We start from the raw sequence: 23,479 nt of genomic DNA, 5'->3' as shown, positions 1-23,479 counted from the left end.
AGTTTCTTCATGCAGAAATTCTCCTGCATATGTGCCGAGGGCTCTGGCTTGCAGTAGCTACAGTATTATGCCCTGCAGGGGTTGTAATTTGTGGTGTGAGTTGCAGTGCAATATCCAGTTGCAGTGCCCTAAGGGGCTGTACAGTGTCTGTGTGGTAATTGCCTCTCGCCATGTTTTTAATTGACACTGACTGAGATATATGTCTTATAGTTTATACTACAAACTGTTTGGTACAAGGCAAATTGAATTTAATTGTGATAAAAATGATTTCTTCCTTCATCTTGAGTTTTCTTTTCCTTGATTGTGGTATAAGGTTTTGGGATCTCTTGCTCAAGACAAGCTTTTTCATTTTTTTCCCTCAAGCCTGTAATGTATGAAAAACAGAAGATAATCACTTGCTACACGCACAAAGTCGTGGGAATGATGACACTCCTTTGATTAGTATTGGTCATTGTGCTATTTCAACACAATCTGCGGCTGAATTGTACAGTGGTTATGTTAGAAAAGTTAATGGAGTAGGTCGTGAGCAGTCGGATCGATCAGAACAATTCGATTTGGCAGCTGTGGTTAAACACTTGGATGAGGCACCTAAACTTCAGCTCATGCTTCACCTGTTGGCAGTTAAAGGAAAGGACAGCACAGCAGTTTGTTGAGGAAGGCAGAGAACATCCATGCATTGATGAAGCAGGCAATGAGATAGTGACGATAAGTGGGGGTTGTTTCACATCTAATTTGGGCAGCTGAAATCCTGCTAATCCATCTTGGCTTGTGAGTCGGTCATTGTTTGAGGAGAATTCACATCTATTTGCATCAGGCTGGGACAGTTAACTCAAAGCCAGTGCATCTAAAACAGATGCCTGAGAATGAAAATGACTTAATTTGACCCTTGAACCCCTGGACAAGACCAGTTCTTGTCCTCAAGTGGGATGATTCACTTTTGTGTTGTCTATTGTATAAGCTTGTCCTTGATATCTTGAGGATCTCAAAGACAAACCCAAAGACAAACCAACATCCATTACCAGTGTCTCTCTTTTACAGCTCAATAGCCCCAGCACATTTAAGAGGTTGACGGATTTGGTGCTGGCATGTTTATGTTCAACAACTTGTTTAGTGTACCACAATCAAATTATTGTGTTCAGCTGGACTTTTCTGGAGCCTTTGTCATGCTTGGATGAGGAGCTAACCAAATTATGCCAGGCTAACCTCAAGGTAAAGTCAGTTAAATGAAATATATTTGCTTGCAGAGCAACATCATCCGGTGCACTGTGTAGACGCTGCAAAAGCAGAAGCATAGCATCAGCAACTAGGGCTAAAGAAGTGGACTGAAGTAAACAGTTTTATTGGGTATGTTTTCCATTACAGGAGGTATGTGAAAGACATTGTATAGATTGCTCTTCCTTTGCATGAACTCACTAAACAAGGGAGATGTTTTAAATGCACTCAGGTCAGCTTTGAACAGCTCAAGATTAGTTTGATTTCAGCCCCAATTCTTGCATATCCTGATCACCTAATATGAGATACAGAAGCTAGTGATGGATGAATTAGGTTGGTCCCATCACAGGCACACGTCATAACCCACGCTAGCAAGGTTTTGACTTGACAAGAAGGATAATAATGACAGAAAGGAGCTGTTGAGCATGCTCACACTGACTTAAACCCTCACTGCGCTATGAGGTTCCAGGGGGTGGATGTACAGGAAGCTCTTTTCAGGAAATATTGTTTCTTCATTAATCTTGTGTTTCTGCCTCGCTGAGCGTGGTATGAAGTTTTGGGATCTTATGTTCCCTTGTGAATCACAATCATTTGGTCTATTACTCAATGATTGTGATTCACTAACAGGTGAGGACGTTTGATGAATCCAGTGGTAGTTTTGCATGCGTGCTTTAGGGTTGGGCGATTGGACAAATATATCGACTATCGACAATTGGCTGAGGCCTCGTTAAAGATTTAATCGTGATGACTGTGTTAACACTGACAGCCCTATTTTTGGGGGGAAATTAGTTCGTCCATGTTTGGATTTCTGTGTTGTAAACGCCCAAATCAGTCCATGCATGATTACATTGCAAACCATCAAAAAGTCTGCGCATGCGCAAATGTATTGCCCATCATCAATTACTGGACTGATGATTGTCTGTTGGAACATTTTTACATATCGCCCAACCCTAGCATGCTTGTTTTAAGTGAGAACATTTTTACACACTACTGTCTGGTTTATTTCATCTGTTTCTCTTTGCGTTTCTTTTTCTGATGTTCTAAATGGTAAAATGGTGAAAGGACTGTACTTGTGAAGCACTTTTTTTAATCAATTCAAGCATTCAAAGCACTTTCAACCACATGCTTCATTCATCCATTTACACATGCACTTATGTGCCGATGAATGCATTAGAGGTTCAGTATCTTGCCCAAGGATGCATGACTGGGGTTCAAACCACGAACTGTCCAGCTAGAAGACAACCCACTCTGCCTCTCCAGCTACAGCCACCCTAATTCTATTAAGAATTTAACTCCAAATTCACAAAGTCACAAAAACAAAGCTAATATTCTTTGGGAGTCTCCACTTATTGCACACATTACTGAGCCTTCCTGTGACACTAAAAAGACCTCACACACAAATCTGGTTTAGCCACAGTGTTACATAAAAGGAAACACCTTTTATAGAAATATGTGCATGTGGCATGTCTGTGTGTACGGTAATCCCTCTAACAATGACAATGTGAACAGTTCAGCAGCATGGTGCATTAGCCTGTGAGGCTAACATGGGACTGCATCTAATTCAAACTGTGACACAATACCAATGTGAGAGTAAATCTCCTCTGTGGCGAAAAAAAAAGGAGATTTCAGTTGAGTGAGAAAATTGGATATATCTAAAAATACGCACTCTGTAACAATTCCTTTATTAACAGATTTATTTTGATAATAGCTGAAGGCAGTGGTGCAACCTTTTCATGGCCGGAGCAGAACATTTATCAGATAATCACTCAATATAATTTTTCTCAAAGCAAGTCCTTTAAAATTCTCACTTTGCACAGCTCCAAGTCATGTTCGATAAAGCAAGATCCTTCTGCCCAGTTAGAGTTAAATAACAGTATGTTTAAAGAATACCGTTTCATAAAAGCTTTCACTTTTCTTCAGCTTTCAATTTACTTCAGTAAACAGAGAAAAAAATACAAGCAGCAGATTCTAATGCTCAGATAAATCTACTGTATTCTGCAAATCCCGTAAAGACCACAGCAAACAATGAAATTTTACAACTGACAAGTATCGTCTGTGTTCCCAAAGCCTGATGTGGCTCAAAAAGAGCAAAACAAGCGACTGCAAGAGGAAAAAACAACTTTGCAAAGAATCAAGCACCAGATGAGTGGATGACCTCATCTGTCCGCTAGATGCACACATACTGACACACCATCGAGAGCTATATAACAGAGTCCTCCAGGCAGACGTTAGAGAGCGACGCCTGGCTTATCAATTACTACAAGAGGCATTTTAAGTGTTGTGTGCATCTAACTGTGTTCTCTGTGCTCTTGGTCCAAATGCATAAGGACAGTGTGTGTCCTTCTGAGTCGTCATGGTCAAGACCAGACACTAAAATACCTCCAAATATTAATGTCATTAACGTAGATCGGTGGGATTATTCACATCAGTCACATTTGTGATATTTGTTGGACTCTGTCCTGAACTCTTGATTGCTCACATGGCACAAAACATACACCAAAGAAAAAAGTTTGATCTTGTCACAAGTTCAAGTTTACACAAGAGAAATACATAAGAACCTGCTATTTCATCTCTACACTCCCCAATAATCGCGTAAATTTAACACAAAATATATATATATTTATATATATATATTCATTGTTTTGTGTTAAATTTAAACTCTGGTTTACAATAACTTTGTGATCAATTTTTAACTAAAGTCAAGACTGTGATCAGTTGTGATTGGCCTGTTTCTAACCAACTTTCTCAAAGTTGTTGTAAAGATCTAATGGGTGAGTTTAAATCCTGCTAAAACCTTCTATGCAAAGCATAGAAGTATGTTTATGACTACAGGTATTATTGAAGCTGTGTGTTTCTACGAAGGTGTTACGTAAGCAAAGCTAGTCTTATTCTTCTGCTCTACCTCCTTTAGCAAAGAGTGGCTTACCTGCTTCAGCTTTGCCTAAAGCAGCCTTTATTCTCTTCTCCGCTACCTTCAATATAAACTCAAAGTCCATGGCGCGCACACACCTGCAAACACCAGCCCATTGGACTTACTTGGAAAACGTACTTCTTAAATTCTCTGCACCCTTCTCTGGTGCTACACACAAACACACACACACACACACACTGTGAGTGGGATAGATATGGTGATTATGTCATGCAGGGCTGTCATCAAGCAAAAGGTTAACACAGACAAGAGAAGACTAAAAGTCAGCTCGAGTGTGTGACTGAGAGGTAGAACAAAGGGAGAGATATCAAGGAGAGGTGCTAAGAAAAGCTACAGACTGAAAAGCCATCAAAAACAAACAACACAGGAGGGCTTTTCAAATGTTTAGAGTCGCCTTTAATGGAAGGAAAGTTTTTATTGTCCTTTCGGCACTATTGATGAAGACCATAATGTGGGTTTGCACTGATTTGGGGTGTTTTTAGAAAAATACAGAATTCCTCCAGTCTTGTCCTTCTGTACTCGAGCAATGGTAACAGTGACCGAGTGTATCTGGCAGCTCCGGCCGCACCAATTAAACACTTTTTATGTAGCCAGTCACAGAGAGAGACTGAGATGCCGTCTAGTGCTTCTCTGCTCCTTATCGTTCAGTCTGTGAAAACACTTCTCAGTGGAGCCTTTGATGCCCTGTTGCTTTTTTAAGTGCACTTGGAAAAATGTCACTGGGCACTCATTCTCTCGTGACGGATACCTGGAGCCGAGTCCAGACACATGCGGGTGCGCCTACACCCTCGCTGAAACACACACATCCTCGCTTTTCTTCACTCGCTCATTGCTTCATTTTGAAAATTATAGTGTTTCCAGTGTGAACGCTGCTCCACTGTAATTAACAGCACTGGCTTCCCATACGATTTTTTGACACCCTGCAATAACTACACTTATTTACCTCCACATCTCTGCTGTCCTATCCAGGCAGAAATCTAATGACACAGGATTTGCAGCAGAACTGAGATGTTTCATAAGATTATATAACTCACTGTCTTGGCTTACAGCATGAATAAAAGCCTCCTTTTTAGTGAAGACACTGTCCTTGACATAAGATGTTAGCAGTGTGGCTGCAATCTTTATCAAGAGTGATTCTTTTTTAAAGACATCCTAACTACATTTTTATTAGGGGCGGGGAAAAATTGATAGAGGATAGTGTTTTGCATGGCAACATTGTATAGATACAGAGACACCAAGTATTGATATTTAAATAAATAAAAATATTCTTGGAGCACTAAGAACAAGAAGGCTGACATCGTGAGCCACCATCATGTGATAACGTTAGCAAATTCACATTAAATTGACTCCAACACTGGTCTGACTTAGCTTGAAAAACCCACCTCCTAATTCAGAGCAAGCTAACAGCTGGGTCACACAAGTCAAATAGGACAGCAAACTTCTTACAGCTACACAGAACTGGTGACTGCCAGCTGATTATATTGAATGTTTTCACATTTTGCAACTGTTTCCACCCCAGAGGTTGTTGCACACTCATGACAACTTTTGACCGCAAGGCAATTGCACAGGTCGCCTGACAGGAGGCAACCTTGATGCAAACAGTTGCAGCCTGGCTTAGACTGACTGCAATCACTCTCTGAGAGATTGTTGAAAGTTTGTAAAAAATTGGAGTATTTAAAATGCAAATTGCCAACATGTTGCCATCAATCTGAATCACCCCATGTCATTGAGCAGAACTTGACTCGACTGGCACCCAGCTGGTTATATTCAGATTTTATTCCTATAGTACTGGCATAAATGTTGCATAACACTTGGCGAGTGCGAGTGCGAGTGCGAGTGCTCGGTATGGCATATATGATGAGTCCAGACGAAAGGACCAGCAAAGTCATCCCTCTTTTTGCAGACTAAGTCTGTTTGGACAATGACGCCATGATCTAATAAGCATCCTTACACACACACACACATACACACACACACACACACACACTCATACATACATATGAGGGGGGCATATTAGAGTACTGCACCAAAACCCTCCATGTGACTGTAGAGGACAGACATCACTACAGCTGTCACTATTTTGCCAACTCATCATCTTTGGACAACATAACAGCGCGCAACTAGAACAGAGAAAGAAGCACGCAATTCAGTTGATCCAACAACGCACACGAAGGTGGATTTTGAAGGCAGATCTCAGCATAACCGCTTTTTAAAAGCAATATATTTAGATGGCGTGTGTAGTCCATGCGTGTTTGTGTATATGTGACCCTTTCACTTACAGCGACAGATCTGAGTTGGCACGAACCCTGCTGCTATACTCCAGAGTTTGAATAAAATATAAAGTAAGACGCCTTAATGGAAACTCTCCAAAGAAGGTGAGCAAGCTTGTGTATGTGGATGCATGGACTCGCACGCCTACGTGTGCTATAAAAGGTGAACGTCTCTATCTGGGTCATGCCACATGGGACACGAGACATTGAGTAACACCGTGCTTTATTCCTCTTAACAATGAATGATACAGATGCTGGTGGAGACGTTCTTCAGTACTCAGACACCATTCACTCAGCTTCTTTCTGTCAGAACATATACACTGACAGCGAGGCCAAACCGAATCACTAAACTCAAGTATTTGATTTCATGGCCTTGATTCTACATGCATTAGTTGAATTTAGTCCCTGATATCAGTTATATGGCCTGTAGTGCCATTCTTTGAAAAAAATCATTTAACACATAAACTGTATATAAAGGATGGTAAATGGCAAGTCACCATAACTACAGCTTTGTAGACCGTTTGTAAACCTTTCAGCGTCTTAATTTTTTTGTAGCCATTAGTGTCCATATTTGGACAAGAGGGCTTGGTAATCAGCAGCCTTGATTAGTGTGGTGGATCTTTAAATTGTGCAGATGCAGCGCACACTCACAGGTACCTGCTAATTAGCACTAACTAAAAGACTTTATCAAATATAGGAATTTCTCTTACTAAAATTTAAGCGCAAAATTCTTGGTCAGCTTGTTGCCATACAGGAAGTCTTGTTAATTGTCATTTAATTAAAATGCTACCAATAGGGAGTGGCAGGGTGGTGCAGTGGTTAGCACTGTTGCATCACAGCAAGAAGGTTCTGAGTTCAAATTTAGGCAGTGTGGAGTTTACATGTTCTTGCTATGCCTGTGTGGGACCTCTGGGCACTCCTGCTTCCTCTCTCACTGTTGAAAGTCTTGCATGTTAGGTTAGCTTAACATTCTAAACTGGCTGTAGGTGTAAGTGTGTTAGCCCTCCAAAAGACTGTCTATGTGACCAGGATATACCCTGTGTGGTGGGGTGTGGTCTGTGGGGCCGTGCAGGGCAGGCGAGCACACCTGCATGGCATCAGCAATCCTGCCCCACCAACTTAAATATGAGACTGGGTCCTGGCTGGTTGTTGATGGTGTTGATGTTGATGTGCACAGAATAATAAAAAATGTACAGAACACAACTAAGTCTGCCGTGTATGTTTACACCCTGCTTTTAACCCCACTGAACTGGTTAAGTGTTTTTTTGTTTTGTTTTTTTAAATAGATGGATTGATGTTCCAAAAGGCACCAGCACAGCTGAGAGGTCCGGTTCAGTGGCTTGAATTAGCTAATGTAAATCCCAATAAACAGCTAGAACCAACAAAGTGGTGCGTTTGAGCCATAATTAACTTTTAAAAATAGATCCCTGCAATGAGATGAGGGGAAATTAGCTAGAGAGCAATAAAATACCAGGCTGCAAACATTTTAACACTGAGCTCCACACTCAAGTGGCCACTGGAGGAACTGCAGGTTTTGGTGCTTTTGAGCTAGGTCATTTGTCAGAGGTCACTGCTTAGCTTTAATCCCAAATAGCTAAATCAAATCTAGATCAAAATGTATTGTATATCATACCATCATCCAACAGCAGCAACTACAATTATAAAGAAACTGAAACCGAAGCTTGCTTCTGATCACCCGCATCAGCGCATGTATCTTTACACGCTGAACAAAGCTGTATTTCAGCCATGGAGGCGGACCCTCACTAAACAGTGCAGTTCACAGTAAAAAAAAAAAAGAAGAAGAAGAAGAAGAAAAAGGAAAGGTCAGTAAATGCTGAGTCAGCTAAACTCTGTCTCCTTCCCATCAGCAGGTCTGTATTTGACAGCCAACTTAAATGCACGCACATAGAGAGAACAAGAGCAAGAGTTCATATGTTATCTTTAATTGAAGAAGAGGGAGACAGCTAAATACTGCTGGCTGCTATAAATCTGCAAGCTGAGCTGCAGCAGGATACTGGTGGGAATTCATGTCTCTCAAGATAGTGTTAAGTACATAGTGCTGTTCCTCTTTACATTCACGCTGCGCATGTGTGGGTGGGTGAGATATTATTTCTTCGGTTAATTGCCTCATATGACAAAACGGCACACGCAGAAGCCGAGTTTCTGAAGCTGAATTCAATATTTGCAGTCACTTTCATTTCAACTATTTACACAACATTGTGCTTGGTGTTACAACAGATCAACAGATTATTTTCTCCATGGCAGAATAAACTAAATTGTCACAAAACACAAATAGTGTGATGTGCCCTGCTGTTGCAGAAAAATGTGATTAACTGCATCCACTTACAAACTTTTTGATGAACTTAGCACGCCTGTTATTGGAAGCAGCTAGTGCTACATTGTATTCAACACAAGTTTACCAAAAAATGTATAGCAGATTATGTATTTCGTCTATTGGTCAACTGTTTGAAAGCAAAGCTGTGACTCGTAATATATGCATTTAATAACATTTTACACCCCTAAAAAAAAGAGTGGGTGTGAAAATAGCAGGGTTGCTCTGGTTGGGAGCATTTCAGTTGTCAGAGTCCCCGCTTGTGTATCACAGGAATGCACACGCTCTCTCATAAACCCGGCAAGCTTTGCTCCGAGCCAATTCATCAAATGAGCACACAGGAGCGCAACATAAAAAGGAATTAAAGCAGCAACAAAGCGCCCAAAGGAAACAAAACACATCCAGTCATGTGACACTTTGTAAATTGCCAGCTGTGACGTTTTGGCAGGATTTAAAGCTGTGAACACTTTGCCGTTATTAGCAAACCAGCTTTTTCACCTGTGCCAGCACAGCAAAAATGGTTTGGTTTTGTTTGTTTTCAACTTTAATCTGTAAGATTCAGGAGCCAAACACTAAATGAGTGTTTTCTAATAAGACAAGCCTTTTTCCTTTGCACATTTATTGATAAAGTATAATTATAGATTCAGAAACCACTTTATATGGTTGGTAATGCAAATATCTAATCAGCCAATTGCATGATAGCAACTCGATCAATTTAGCCACATACGCAACCTGATGAAGTTTAAACTGAGCATCAGAATGTGGAATAAAGGTAATTTCAGTGACTTTGAATGTGGCATGGTTGTTGGTGGCAGTTAGGCTGGTGTCGTCAGTATTTCACAAACTGTCTGTAGTTTTCAAAGACACCATGTTCATTCGTTAACCAATAACCTTTATCATAGTTTTCATCAGTGACATTTTTTTCTGATGAAAACAAGACGATAAGTAAATAAAAGCTAATGCACGTACAAAAACTACGATGAATTGTACTGATACTTTGGACAATGAATTAAAACGAGATGAAAATGTTCTGGTGACACGAGATCCAATCAGAACTGAATATCTTGTGGGAAGTGATCAATTCAGAAGTAATCTACGGAGGCAATAAGGTTAGACATGCACAATATGATCTGCCCCCCTGCAAACAAGTTGAAGCTCCCATGCTCCTTGTTTTTTATAAACACTCAACAAAATGTTAATAAAGAAAGAAGAGATAAGCAGACATATGGACACATTTCACATTTGATGTCGAGTTAAAGAATATGCTTTGCAAACCATGTGAAGCAACTATCACCAATACAGAACTTTATGTTTTAATCAACTGAGTCAACTTTGGATTTAATCTCATGATATTTAGTCGACTAAAACTACAAGACTTTAGACGTTAGTCAAACTTAACACTGGCCTGACAATGTTTTCGACACAAGAGGTCAAAGGAGAATAACCAGACTGCTGAGAGGAAGGCAACAAAAACTCAAACAACCACCGATGACATGCAAGGTCTGGTAAGAGCATCTCTGAATGCACAACAAATCAAGCAGATCTGCTACAGCACCAGAAGATCACACCAGGTCCCACTTCTGTCCACTAACAACAGGAAACAGAGGTAAGAATTTGCACAGGCTCCTAAATACTGAACAACAGAAGACTGGATAAATGTTGCCTGGTCTGATGAGGCTTTACAGAAGGGGCAGAGTTTGGTATAAACAACATGAAAGCATGCCTTGTATCAACTGCTCAGGCGGCTGGTAGTGGTGTAACACTTTGGGACCTTTAGTACGAGCTGAGCATCTTTTAAACACCACAGCCTACCTGAATATTGTTGGGCATGTCCATGCCTTCATGACCAGGGTGCCCATCTTCTGATAGCTGCTTCCAACAGGATAAAACACCATGCCACAAAGCTCAAAACATCTCAAACTGGTTTCTTGAACACAGTGACTTCTCTGTATTCAGACAGCCTACATAGTCACCAGATTTCAGTCCAACAGAGCATGTGGTGTATTGGGATGTGGTGGAGGAGGAGATTCTCATCATGGATGAGAGATGTATGGCCAAAATATCTGCAGCAACTGTGTGACGCTGTCATGTCAATATGGACCAAAATCTCTGAGGAATGTTTTTTCCACCTTGTTGAATCTGTACCATGAAAAATTAAGGCAGCCCTGAAGGCAACAGGAGCTCCAAACAGGTACCAACAAGGTGTACATAACAAAATGCTGGAAATATTTACAGCTTTAAGATCATATATTGTCTTTATCTAAGGCTTTCTGTTTCAAAGTCAGACACACAAACTCACAACAATGTTTTCTGTTTATGCTTTTATGACACACAGCATGCTATCTCCATGATTAATATGATTAACACAGTATGCTGTTCTATAGGACAGAATAGGATAAGGATATATATTATGTTCAAACTTCTTCTTTGCTGCTTCAGAAAACATAACAAACTAAAAAGCAGGGACTTATTGATGCTTACACATACAAAAAGCATCTAAAAAACAATGAAATTGCCTAGCAATGACAGCTAAATTCTAAATAATTGTTAATAATTCTGGTTACACTTTGCAAAAATGTTTCAGCACCTAGGTTTGAAATGCTGGTTGCTGTCCATGGTGCTGAAATTTTTTGCATACCTGTCCTTTTCACACATCAGCTCCAAACCAACAAGGGGACAGTGCTTTGTAATCACTCAAACAATAAAAAAGATATGAGCATTTAGCATTCAGGGACAAAGAGAAGACACAGCATTAATGGCTGACCTCATCGTACCCTCTGAAGATCCGCTGTGCATGTCAATTTTCTTCTCAGCGCTGAATATTTTTTCACTCTGCGGGCTCAGTGGACTCTCAGATATTACCTCACTGTTGCAAAGGACTTTGTAGAAGGACAGAACAATATCAACATTCTGTATGCAGCTGCTGCTAACGTTTTAGATTCTTTTGGTCAAGTATCATTATATTTATGCAGTCTTCTATCTGTCTGTGTGTTGCGCCTGTAGTGTTTACGAATGCATCTTGCTAACCAAGCTTGCTAGTCTTAGATGAGAACTCAAAAACAGCCACTTCTGACGCCAGAAACTTACACAGCAGTAGCCAACACTGAGGCTCCAAAATGACAAAACCAATGGGTGATGTCACTGGTGGCTATGTCCATCTTTTAGATACAGTCTACTATTTGCACCAACACCTTCCTTCACTTTGTCCAAAGGCAGATAGTGACAAAGAGTGAAAAACGTCTCACAGGTGGTCATACATCACCCCTTCAAATAGTCCTCTGTCTATTTGACTGGTGTAGTGTACTGCTCCTTTAACTGATGAATAGCTGTTGAGACACACTGAAAAAAAAGGCCAGCTGCAGAATCTGGACACTGACACTGCATGTAAAATGAACTCCCCTCTCAGTTTCTATCTATGGTGACTCATAATCTATTTTTTTTTCTAAGTTATGGGATTACAAATGTGCACATTCCAATTTACCACCACTCGTACTGACACCTGAGATCACTTGTTAACTCCTTATTACTACCTGTTGTCATTTCATCAGCCAATGAAGTACTCAACAAATGCCCGGTGAATACAAAAAGTGACAAAGCGATGAGTAATCTGAATAAACTTTCGCTTGTGTTCACTGAAAATATCTGACTACAGGGCATGCATCATTTAGCTGCCCTCTCAACACTGCGTGCAGGTTACATGGGCCAGCTCTCTGGTGCAATGTCAATATGCCAATAAAGTCAACAATGTCTGCTTCATTAGTGATGCCAGTGTCAATCTCTGCTCTGCTTTCAGCCACACAGAGGGGAATCTGCTGGAACAAAACAAACACACAAAGCAAACTAATTAAGTTTGATAATTAAGTTTGCAAGACTGCCCTCTGTACTCTCTGAGAAAGTCCTGTTGGTAAATTCAATCAAATCTCCCTCTGACTTCAAATCTTTGCATCTTTGTGTGACAGACCCATCCCTGAAGGTGGACATGTTGCACGTAAGAATGAGGGGCGCTAACTCTCGGCTCACCTGAATGAAAAAAAAAGTTGGCGCACATACAGTATTAGGGGTCCTCCCCACACCCCCTACCCCTTCCAAAGAAGCTCTGCTGTGCACAGCATCGCATTCAGACTTCGATCTCAGGAGAAGAGATGTGACTGAAATAGAAAACACACACGCACACACACAGACACGGGACTCTTTCCTATTCCACATCATGCACTGTATATCCACAGTGGAAGTCTAAATAAGGCCATGTGCTGTTTAATCATGCAGAGTACTGGAGCCTGAACTGCATGCTGCATTAGACTTGATTTTTCTGCAGCATCTCTGCCACGCACGGCACGGCACGCTTTTCCTTTAATTTTATTTATTTATTGTCGGCACGCACTGCCACCGTATACTCAGTATTTGTGCTAATAAGTTAGCACCCCCACCCTATCACCTCACCTCCCCACCCACACCCCCACCGTTCCCGTGGCGCTCTCACTTGCTGCACAACTGCGATTGCGGAGGAACACCAGCGAGCGCTCGAACAGTGCAGTCTCGGGAGGGAATTCACACACAGGCTCGCGCTCGTGCGCGCACGCACACACACACATACAGAACACCCAATAAAGTCTTCTTCTGTCACCTCCACGCACGCACACGCGCACAAAACAAACTCACCAGTTGGGTTCTTGTTTTTCTTGAGGCTCCTGCCACAAAGACACTGCAGCATATGCGATCCTTTGCTGAAAATGTTGTTCCAAATAAACCGCATGGATTTGGCCGAGACGGGGGGAGAGGAGGAGGAGGAGGAAGAAGTGGAGGAAGAGGAGGTGGGGGACGAGAGGCGCTCCGGATGCGGCAGCCTAAAATTCACCCACCGCATGGGGGCTGATACGCCCCCCTGTTTGCATGCCAGCAGAGCCGGCCAGCTGTTGGGCTCAGTTCGGCGGTGCTTGGCCGCCCCGACCTGCACCATAGACAAGAATAAGAGCAGGAAGCCCGGCTCCTCGCCCGCTTTCTCGCCCGGTTCCCCCACGAGCTCGGAGACCACCAACCGCACGTATTCCGCGTCGACGTCGTCCCCGTGCGGCAGCAAGAGAGCAACCGCCGCGGCGCTTGTCTCCTCAGTCCCCGCCTCCGGCTGCCCCAGCTGCCGGCGGTCCTCAGCCGAGGAGCGGTCGCTGCTGCTGCCCGGCCGCCGCGGCGTGGAAAGCCCCCGAGCGCTCCTCTTCAAATGGCGTCGTCTGCCGCGCGGCGCGGGGAGAGGAGCGGCAGCGACGGACAGGCATGCGGCGGCGCTAGCGTGAAGTCGGCGGTACGCGGCAGCTGTCGGCTTCTGCACAAAAAACCATTGCATATTAGTGGGGATGGCAGGGGTCGGTGTGTCCGTCCGTCCGGGAGGAGGGGAGGGGTGCGGATACCGGGGGTCCGTCAGCAAGTCGGTGGCATCCCTGTACCCGCGCGGCGAGCGAGTAGACTACTGCAGCAGGGGGGCTCCTTTCCAAACGCGCACACCAGTACGCTGCACACTCGCAAACACGCACGCACGCGCTAGATGCACAGTCCTTTTTTTTTTTTTTTTCACCCAGCAGCTTCTCTGGTCTCTGGTCAAGTGAGAGCGCACACACGGCACTGGAACGGGCAGGTGAATCACTGCGGGGAATCTCTGCGCTACCCCGCTCCGTCTTTTTCCTTCTTTTTTAAAAAGTCCTCATAAATATTTGATCCACGTTTTGGCCTTCACTTCTCAATAATCCATAAGCTCCAATGCGCCAAGACACTGGTGCTGTCTCCCCTTCCTATCCTCTCCTCCACCTCCTACTCTTCACCTTGCTGATAAACAGGAGCTGCTGGACTGTGGTTCTGCTTGCCGTGTCTGTGACTACTGAAAGTAAAAGAAGAAGAAGACCCGAGTCTGGCTCCTGGTCCTCACGCGCTTCTTTCGGCGCTTCAAAGTCTTTCACAGCTGCGCTCGAGGCAACCAGCGGCCGGCGGGGCGCGAGGAGGTGCACTGACTAACGATGCCAAATCAGTTGCAAAGCCGAACCCAATTAAGCAAAACATCTTTTCCGCTTGGCAATTTCAAAATAAAAGCCCCCTTTCACTCCCCCTTTCACCATTTTTGAGTTCATGTGAGGAAACTGTCGATTCAGAAGTAGGATTTCACTAATACATAGGCTACAGCAACAGTTTGTCTTGAAACAACAACTGTAATATTTTTTTTCTTAATGTGGCATCAATACTCCTTCATAGAAATGAAATGGATACTATCAGAAAAGAATAAATAAATAAAACAGGAAATTTGTTTAAAGATTTTTAAATAAGCGTTCCGTTTATAAAGTTAAAAAAAAAGTTGTTTTGGTAAAATTTACCTTAAACAAAGTACTATAAGCTACAGCAAAATTCCCAGAAAACACAAACAAAATAACTAAGAAATAACAAATCAATCCTCTTCATAATTCAAGTATTTTGGTGTTTTTCCTTCGACTTTTGTTCTGAAGGGAGAAGTCACCTCCGGTTTCCTCGTGCAGTTTGATGCGGGCGTACTAGCAGAAGCAGCATCCAGTAAGTGTAGACACGTGGTTTCCACACCGTCAGTCTCCGATTGCCTCAAACACAGAACCGCAATCAGCAACATTTTGGAGGCAGGGGTGACACGAGGTCACTGATTGGTGGAAACCACCGCCTGCCGTTGTCTGTCTGCTGTTTATTTGTACCCAGTAGCGGCTGCTCTAAACTCACATATCCGACTGTTTAATATCGCCTTCCCTGCTGCCAGATGCACACACCTGTTGATTGAGTCGTTTAAAAACAGTGGGCCGGCGTTTAGCTCATATATAACCTGCTGTCTATAGGAAACTTAGACCACGATTGCTCTTGTGTGGTTCGCTCGTTCAGTTCTCCAGAACCTCCAGATATGTGGACCTGTAGAATACCGGCTAAAAATGGTGCAGTGATTTTGTATTCAGAGAGAGAGAGAGAGCTGGCGCTGTCCAGAGTGCTGAATCCGCATTCGCCTGTCAAACTCACACATGCCAGGGAAACTGATCGTTATAACGCTTCGTTATCCAGCTGTGTCAGTGACTAAAATGTCCATGTAATTCATAAAACACTGACTATGTCTACATTTTGCTGAGAGAAATCATTTAAAATGAAAAAAAAAACAAACTATAAGAGTCAGTGCACACATTAGTGTTTGGAGTGTTCTTGGGAGGCTTTTAAAACACACCATCCATTCTCTGGATAGCTTTGTGGCTCATTTGCCTTTGAATGGGTCAATTTAAAAGCCTTAAACAGCACTTTTACTGAGGGGTGGGGGACTTTAATGCAATGCTTTTGATGTTTGCGATGCAATTAAATCCGCCTTTCGGAGCTGACAGGAAAGAAGGTGTTAGATTGGTAACTTAAGAAGAAGTCATACTTTAGAAAAGAAATAGAAGCAGTGTAGGTGAAGATATGAAGTCTAGCATATGTATGAAGTCATGAATAGAATAAATCCTCCATTGCTGACCCGTCTGCACCACTGCTTCAAACGTACTGAACAGTCTAAAGTTGTCAAATATTGCAGTCTCTGCCCTTTAAAACCTTACTATAGATTGTGGTCTGTTGTTTTGGTAACCGATACTATCCAGATTTGTTTTGGGACATCCACAATTGATCACTGGAGATAGTCTGAGATCAGTCCACATCAGTGTCTTTTAAATCTCTTTAAAACATTCTCATTGGAAAGGTTTTATCTATTGGATCCTCTATGATGAATGGAGATACCCTATCCCCATAGGTCAGTCGTTCACATCTTCTGCTGCCGGGTGGTGGCCTCAGCTGACCCCACATGGCTTCAGACAGACTGCACAGGAGGTGAGGGAAAAGAGAGCGGACATCCAGGTGAAGCTCAGACTGTTCTGGAAGCATGGAAGCGTGTTTATGATTAGCAATGCTCAGTTGATTTCCCTGGAATGGATTTGGATTTTTTTCTTCAATGTCCCTGCCTGGACACGCAGAGTTTGGATTTATGAGGCTATGCTACCCCAAGAAAGTTCATCCAGACTCTGTGCTTGTTTTGCCTTCTTTCCCATGGATGAGTTGAATCTGTGAGCCTCATGGATCAAACCCTGATTTTTTTACATCCCCAACTCAACTTGGGCTGTTTTTATTAATAATAGATATCGTCCACTTGGACCAATAGCTTGTTCTTAAAGGAGTTAACTGACTTTTTAATCCTACACCATTAAGCTGTCCAGATTGGTTATTACAGCATTATTATTACAGCATACAAGTATTATCTAACACTATTGATGATACTGTTACTCCTGCTCCAGCTACTGTCCCAGCTTTTTTTTTTTTTCAAATGACTGAAAAACGTTTTTGCTTTCTTTGTAGAAAAAAACAAACAAAACAAAGCAAAAATCCTCAGCAAATTGAGAATAAATATTTATCCATCGTTTTCTGTGGCTGCTTCTAAGTACGGGTGCTCTGCAAGGTTCTGCTTTGGGGCTTTTACTCTTTCTTCAGCGCATTTTGAATTTCAAGCACTTTTAAGGATATTTATTATTAGTTATGTTTTTTAAGCCCCAAGATGTTTCTCAGTTACAGATCTTACAGAGGTCTTTATACTTGATCAAAGGTTGGATGACTGACAATTTTCTCCAACTTAATGTACATTAAAATGCCCATTATTAATAAAAAAAAAAAAACCACATAATGTATTATAAGAATAAGTATTTTTGTGTTCTGATTTTGGATTTTTCTCATTTTTCTGTGAATTGCTGTACAACTGTTGTTAACAAGAACCTGCCTCATCATAACATATAATCAAAAGAATATAATAACTATAACTATACGTTTGCTCTTTCTATTTTATATTGAAAGTTTGCAAATGTAGACTTCATTGAAAGTACTGCAGTGGGACATGTTGCCCCAGCTGCACATGATCATTATCTACCTTTCACATCTACATATCATCAGAAAAATACTACCGGTCCATTACAGTCTCATTTTCCCACAATGAGTGTATCAAATATAAATAATTGAACATTTAGCATGAAAAGAAGAATGCCATCTGCAGTCATTTATATTTTGCAGTTTAGCTATTTGACATATTGGTGCTAAACGCACTGAAATAACTCAGCTGGAGGAGCGTCAGACTGAAGATCTGAAGGTCCCTGGTTCAATCCTGGGTTTCAGCATTTGGGTAGTTTTCTGTGGAGCCCAAAAAAATCCTGGTTGTTGTTGTTAGATATTTTACCAGAAGAAGGCTCACTGGAGTCACCACAATGGATCATCTTCCTCCACCTAACCACCCTAACCCCATTCTCCTCTGTCCCACGAGTCCTCTGCATGTCCTCCTTCACTACATTCATGAATCATTTGCTCCTCCTGCCTGGCTTCAACTCAGTGCCTCCAAACTCCAGCCACTTCTCCTCCTCTTCTTTCTTCAGCCAACAGTAGCATGGCTTCCACACAGTTCCCCAAGCAGAACAGGAGAAGCTTGGTTGGTGGAAGGTGGGTTGCAAAGCAGCTTGCAAATACCCAAGAACTCTGGGTAGTATAAAACAGTTTGAACACCACGCCCTATATGAGATTTTCACACTGAATGTGTGTCATGATAGGAGACTGGAGGCAGAATATTGCACTCACTGTGAAAAAGTTAACTAGATCAGGGAGCAACAACGGACAACTCGAGAAAATGAAGGCAAAAGACTAGACTTGATTGCTCAACAAGAAACAGCTGGGAGCGGAGCACAGATAAAAACAATCACTGGTGGAGACGGAATGGGGGGACAATTACAGTTACAAAGGAAGGGGGGAAGCAAAACTAGAACAACTCTCAAAGTAAAACAAGAAACATAACGGAGACAAGATTCCATACTAAATCAGGGGCTAACAGATGCATGAGACAGTGGGAGGAAGGTGAAGGGAACCAATAAGGGAACTAACCAGAACTAAAAATAAAAATACAAGAACCAAGGAACAAATCGAAAACAAAAGAGAAAATATGAAATAAGAATCCCAAACAATACTCAGCAAAATCCAGGACCGCAACATTGTGCAGTTGCACCATCAACTGATGTTGATGGCACTGAGATCACCTGATCTGTCAGGGCTGCCCAGGCTTGACTTTGGTACTTGCTTGAATTAATGCTGTGCTGGATTTAAGTTATTACTACTGTGAGTAAAAGAAAACATAATTAGAATATAGTGCGCTTAAATTTGCTTAGATGAGGGGGTCCAGCTGTAGATTGGTGAATGTCTGTGTGTTTTAGTTTGGTTTAGCTATAGGCCTGAACTTGTCATAACTTAGAAGTAGGTTTGCAGGAGACTCTCCACATGCTTAGCTGTAAAAGTAAGACAACAAGAGGCCAATGGCCCAGTGGATGCAGAGTGGGGGTCTCAGTGCTTGTAATATGTTTTGTATGTTTTGTAGAGGAATTTGGTGTAGCTTGGGTGAGGGGAGATGGACTTTTATGACCGGCAGGAAGTCACATATACAGAGACACACACTCACTCATGTGCACACACATACACACAGGTACGCGCACACACAGGTACTCACGTGCTCGCACATACATACACAAACACAGGGTTTACAACACACCATGTGGGTTTTACGATGGGGTCGCTTCTATAAAACTGGTTGTAACAAACAAAGAAGTGAAGATCTGCAGAGGGACACCGGCCTTGCACATCTCCCCTTCTAGAAGGTGCCTGTGTAACTGAAGATGAATAAAGGTTTTGTGAAATGACTACTGAGCCCGGTGTAGTCTCTGGAGGCCTGAGGAATAAAAAAGAACCGGGGTGAAACTGCTTCACGTAACACTACACATGGGAGTTAGTCCTTTCACTGCACTATAACAGTCAAGCAGCTTGGTGTACGTTTGAGCAAGAAGACATCTGCATTTTTATTTTAATTGTCAGGCACATGCTGAGAAGAGGGAAATTCTGTGCTGGCACAGATAAGCAATTACACCCAAACACTGAAGTTTCTGGAACAAATCTCATTCTCTACTGCAATGCAGTATTGGCAAATGAGTCCAGTATAATGGTCCTCACAAACAGCCCTGTCTCCTGCTTGTTTGTCTCTAGACTTGTAGCTATATGGCTGCACCTATTTAAGATACACATACATACTTATTACTGAAGCATGGGTGAGGTCTGGAAAATTCACTATTTTCACTCTCTGTTCCCACTATGTTTTGTTTTGAAGGCTTCAGTGCTGTAGCATGGGATTGCTGTCATCAAAGGGCAAAATATCATCCCTGCGCACAGAGAGCTGCTTCAGCTGAAAGTGACAACAGCTACAGAGCGTGCGGGAGTGTGTGTGTGTGTGTGTGTGTGTGTGTGTGTGTGTGTGTGTGTGTGTGTGTGTGTGTGTGTGTGTGTGTGTGTGTGTGTGTGTGTGTGTGTGTGTGTGTGTTTGGATTTAAGGAATCTGCGCACAGGATGCAATGAATGCAGAACAGCAAGAACAATGGAGAAGGGAAAGTAAAAGGAGTGGGGAAGGAAGGAGAGAAAGAGAGTAGAGTTAGGAGGAGTAAAGGGACAAAAAGAGGAAGTACGAAAGCAAAAGACAGACATGTAGAGAGTGGCACGCGCACAGCCGGTGAGGATTCACAATAAGAAAAGGAACCAGAAGACAGGTGACTTAATTACAACAGTGAAAGAGATCGTTTAAATCAGAAAAAAGCTGACACTTAAGATTCCGACTTTGCTGTAGATCTTTACTCACTTGCATCTGACAGCAATGACACTGCAGTAATGCCTCTGAAAACACTTTTTTCCTTTTATATTTGAGTGAAATTTATAGGTTTTTATGATGTATGTATCAGGTATATCACTATGCTTAATTGGGGAAATATTAATAATGTTGGGGTATTCTAAGCGACTGGACTTTAAGTTTCTTGGAGACATTTCAACCTCTCATCTGAGAAGCTTCTTCAGTTCTAAGACTAGGGCCAGGTATTTAGGCCCTAGTGGGAGCTGTATTTTAAGAGGGTCGTTGACCCACTATTCATCATGTGCCTCATTACATGAACCAAGGTGTGAAAAAGGGTGTGGGTTTGGATGAAACCATTGTGAGACCTTGCCTCAACCTATCATGTGACCTGATGAGATCACCTGATGCAAGATATGAGTGGGCGTTAAGGCACCTGTGAAGGGATCTCAAAACTAAATTGTAGGTGGCAGACAGTTGGTGTTGTAAACCGCCCCCTCTGTTCAAAAATGGTTGTTCACAGTGGACATACATGGCTACTTCAACTCCTCTGGCATCCTCGAAAGAGTGACCTTTGGCCTTCAGATGCAGACATACAGCTCGTCCTGTCGAAGTGGCTGTTCTATGTTGTGCCATGTGTTTATGAGGTCGAGCATATGTATGGCTGTTTGGTTTCTCCAGTGCAGAGTTCTGAGCAGTCCTTGCTGCACTGTACAGGTACACAACATTGTTTGCTTTGTCTTTGGAATGAACCAGTTTTTGTCTAAGTGGCTGGCTGGGTCTGAAGTGCACTGGGAAGTCATGCTTGGAGAAGATTCACCTGAGTTTCTATGATAAACCTGCTGGGATAACAATGTTGTTCCACTTGTCCTTCTGTTTCTCCCTTCTTTATTGTGTATCTTTGCCTATTTGATGAAAGCCCAAATGGACTTTCCATGACCTGGATGTCTGACAATCAACACAGACAATGTTGGGGTATATTTATGAAAGAAGCTTTCTACAGCTGTAGCTGGCAGATAAGAGCAGCGGAAGTACACAAGTAGTGAAATACATCATGTGTTGGCTAAAGCAAAGACCTATTATTGTATAAAAAGTGACACTTCCTTTGAATGGTGGATTTTTTTTAGACTGCCCCTGGAGCGTGTCATGGGCACCATGCTATTGAGAATTGGGTTAGCATTGAGCCTACTGATTGATCTGTTAGCTCAGAGAGAAAAACACAACATGGCCTGCATCCATCCAGGGAATATCATATAACCAACCACTAAGTAACAGAATAGACCACAACTGTATGAAAAGGGGAACCCTAATTGGACAATATCATCTGTAAGGCTTCACATTCCCTTTTGATATAAAACTCTCTCCCCCCCCCCCCCCCCCCTTTTTTTTTTGTAGTGTTTGAAAAAAGAAAAAGAAATTATATTCCTTCTGGCGAACTACCAGTTGGTCGTCCACTGGAGGCATTATTATTGCACTGAAAATCTAAATTTCAAAATCATTCAGTGAATATTATTTTAGTTTAGTCTGTTGTTTTCAAACCACAAATGCGTTTTTATACTCAATCAGACTGAACTGACCCCGTATTAAAGCCTCGATGTTCTGCTGTTCACTTGGAAAGCATCCCGCTTGTTGCAGCGCACTAAACCTTAAGAGCCCAACGCTACAGTATGTGCCAGTACTCCACCTACTGTTCATAAACAGGAACTACAAGGTGGTTGAGCCAGGACACGTTTTGTGGTTGTTTGGGGTTTTTTTTTCACAGAAATGGAATAATAATGTTTTATTTATATGCACTTTTTTCCCCACATATGGGGATTTAAATAAGAAATCTTAACTTGTGAGTATCAGTCAAAGTCAGCTTTATTGTCAAGAGATCAAGACTCATCAGACGAGGCAAGATTTTTCCACTTGTCCAGTTTTGGTGAGCCTGTGTGAATTGTAGCTCCAGCTTCCTGTTCTTAGCTGACAGGAGTACCACACAGTGTGGACTCTAAAAGGTATGTTTCGGACCTCAGACCATTACAGAACCATGAGAGCTGTTGCCCATCTGGGTAACGTAATAATACGGCCCACAACTATTGCATAATTCCTCAGTAATTTAAAGGAATTTCAGTTATTTTATTTGAAGTTACAAAGTAATTATATCTGTCGACAAAGACTACATGGTAAGTACACTAGAATAAAAGGGTCACCTGTCATGACCCAGGAAGCAAAGAAATAATTATATTGTAAGTATATTTAAGTAGTTAGATAAGTAATTTTAAGTAGTTCCACTTTTCATAGTAATTTTGTAGAAAAACAAAATGTAAAATACTTGAGTGTGAGCCATATTTTGGAATGGATTAATCTTGCCTTTTCACGGCTTTGTTTTTTGAAAACTTTATTTAATTTGAGTTATGCTGATGCGCCGCTCGGCGTAGGAGGAACTAAGTGCTAAGTAATGCCGATTATTCAACTGTCCTGTTTTTAAACAATATAAATGTGATGAGGACAGTTCTCCCTTGACAAGTAACAAGAAAAAATAAGTACTATCAGAATTTGTAGGGCTATGTGACCTCACAGTGATGGAGCCTAGTCTAACTTTTTTCTTGCACAATCACAGCTCAAACATAGCTTTTAAAAGAGTGTACAGAAGAAGAATATATATGGCACCTTTTTGGGGGAGGAGGGGGGGGGGGGGTGAGGGGTGGGGTGGGGTGGGGGGTGAGGGGTCAGAGGTCAGGGGAGGGGTGGGGGTTTTTGCCTGGGGGGATTGCCCCCCACACCCCCTTTGCCGAGCTTAAAAACTGGCATCTTGTGCACGTACGAGCACGCGCGCATGCACTCTCATGTACGCGCTTTCACTCTTCCGAAATGGGGCACTTCCTGTGGCCGTGCGGTCCCACTGCGCATGCTCTGTTTCCTCCTAGCAGGGTGTTTTTTAATTAAGGTTCATCAGCCGCTGTAGGCATTTTGTTTTTCATGGTAAATTTATACAAACAGGAATTTCTTTGTCTTTTTATTCTATAGAAAGACTTTTGTTGTCAGATAATCGAACTGAAACA

The 23,479-nt window shown here is 42.2% G+C and overlaps 1 protein-coding gene across 1 annotated transcript in view; it reads right to left on the bottom strand.

Moving 5' to 3' along the window:
- The window catches only part of LOC134620101 (fibroblast growth factor 14-like), a 72,569-nt gene extending 57,879 nt beyond the window's left edge, over nucleotides 1-14,690 (bottom strand). The window contains exon 1 of the mRNA XM_063466035.1: nucleotides 13,403-14,690. Within this exon, the coding sequence (XP_063322105.1) occupies nucleotides 13,403-14,081 (679 nt within the window). The 5' untranslated portion in view covers nucleotides 14,082-14,690. The remainder of the gene's footprint in view (nucleotides 1-13,402) is intronic.
- Nucleotides 14,691-23,479: the final 8,789 nt, after the last annotated feature.

The sequence above is a fragment of the Pelmatolapia mariae genome, linkage group LG23 (genome assembly GCF_036321145.2).
Source record: "Pelmatolapia mariae isolate MD_Pm_ZW linkage group LG23, Pm_UMD_F_2, whole genome shotgun sequence".
Classification (NCBI taxonomy): domain Eukaryota; kingdom Metazoa; phylum Chordata; class Actinopteri; order Cichliformes; family Cichlidae; genus Pelmatolapia; species Pelmatolapia mariae.
The sequence above is the reverse complement of the archived record's forward strand: the minus strand, read 5'-3'. Positions and strand labels throughout refer to the sequence as shown.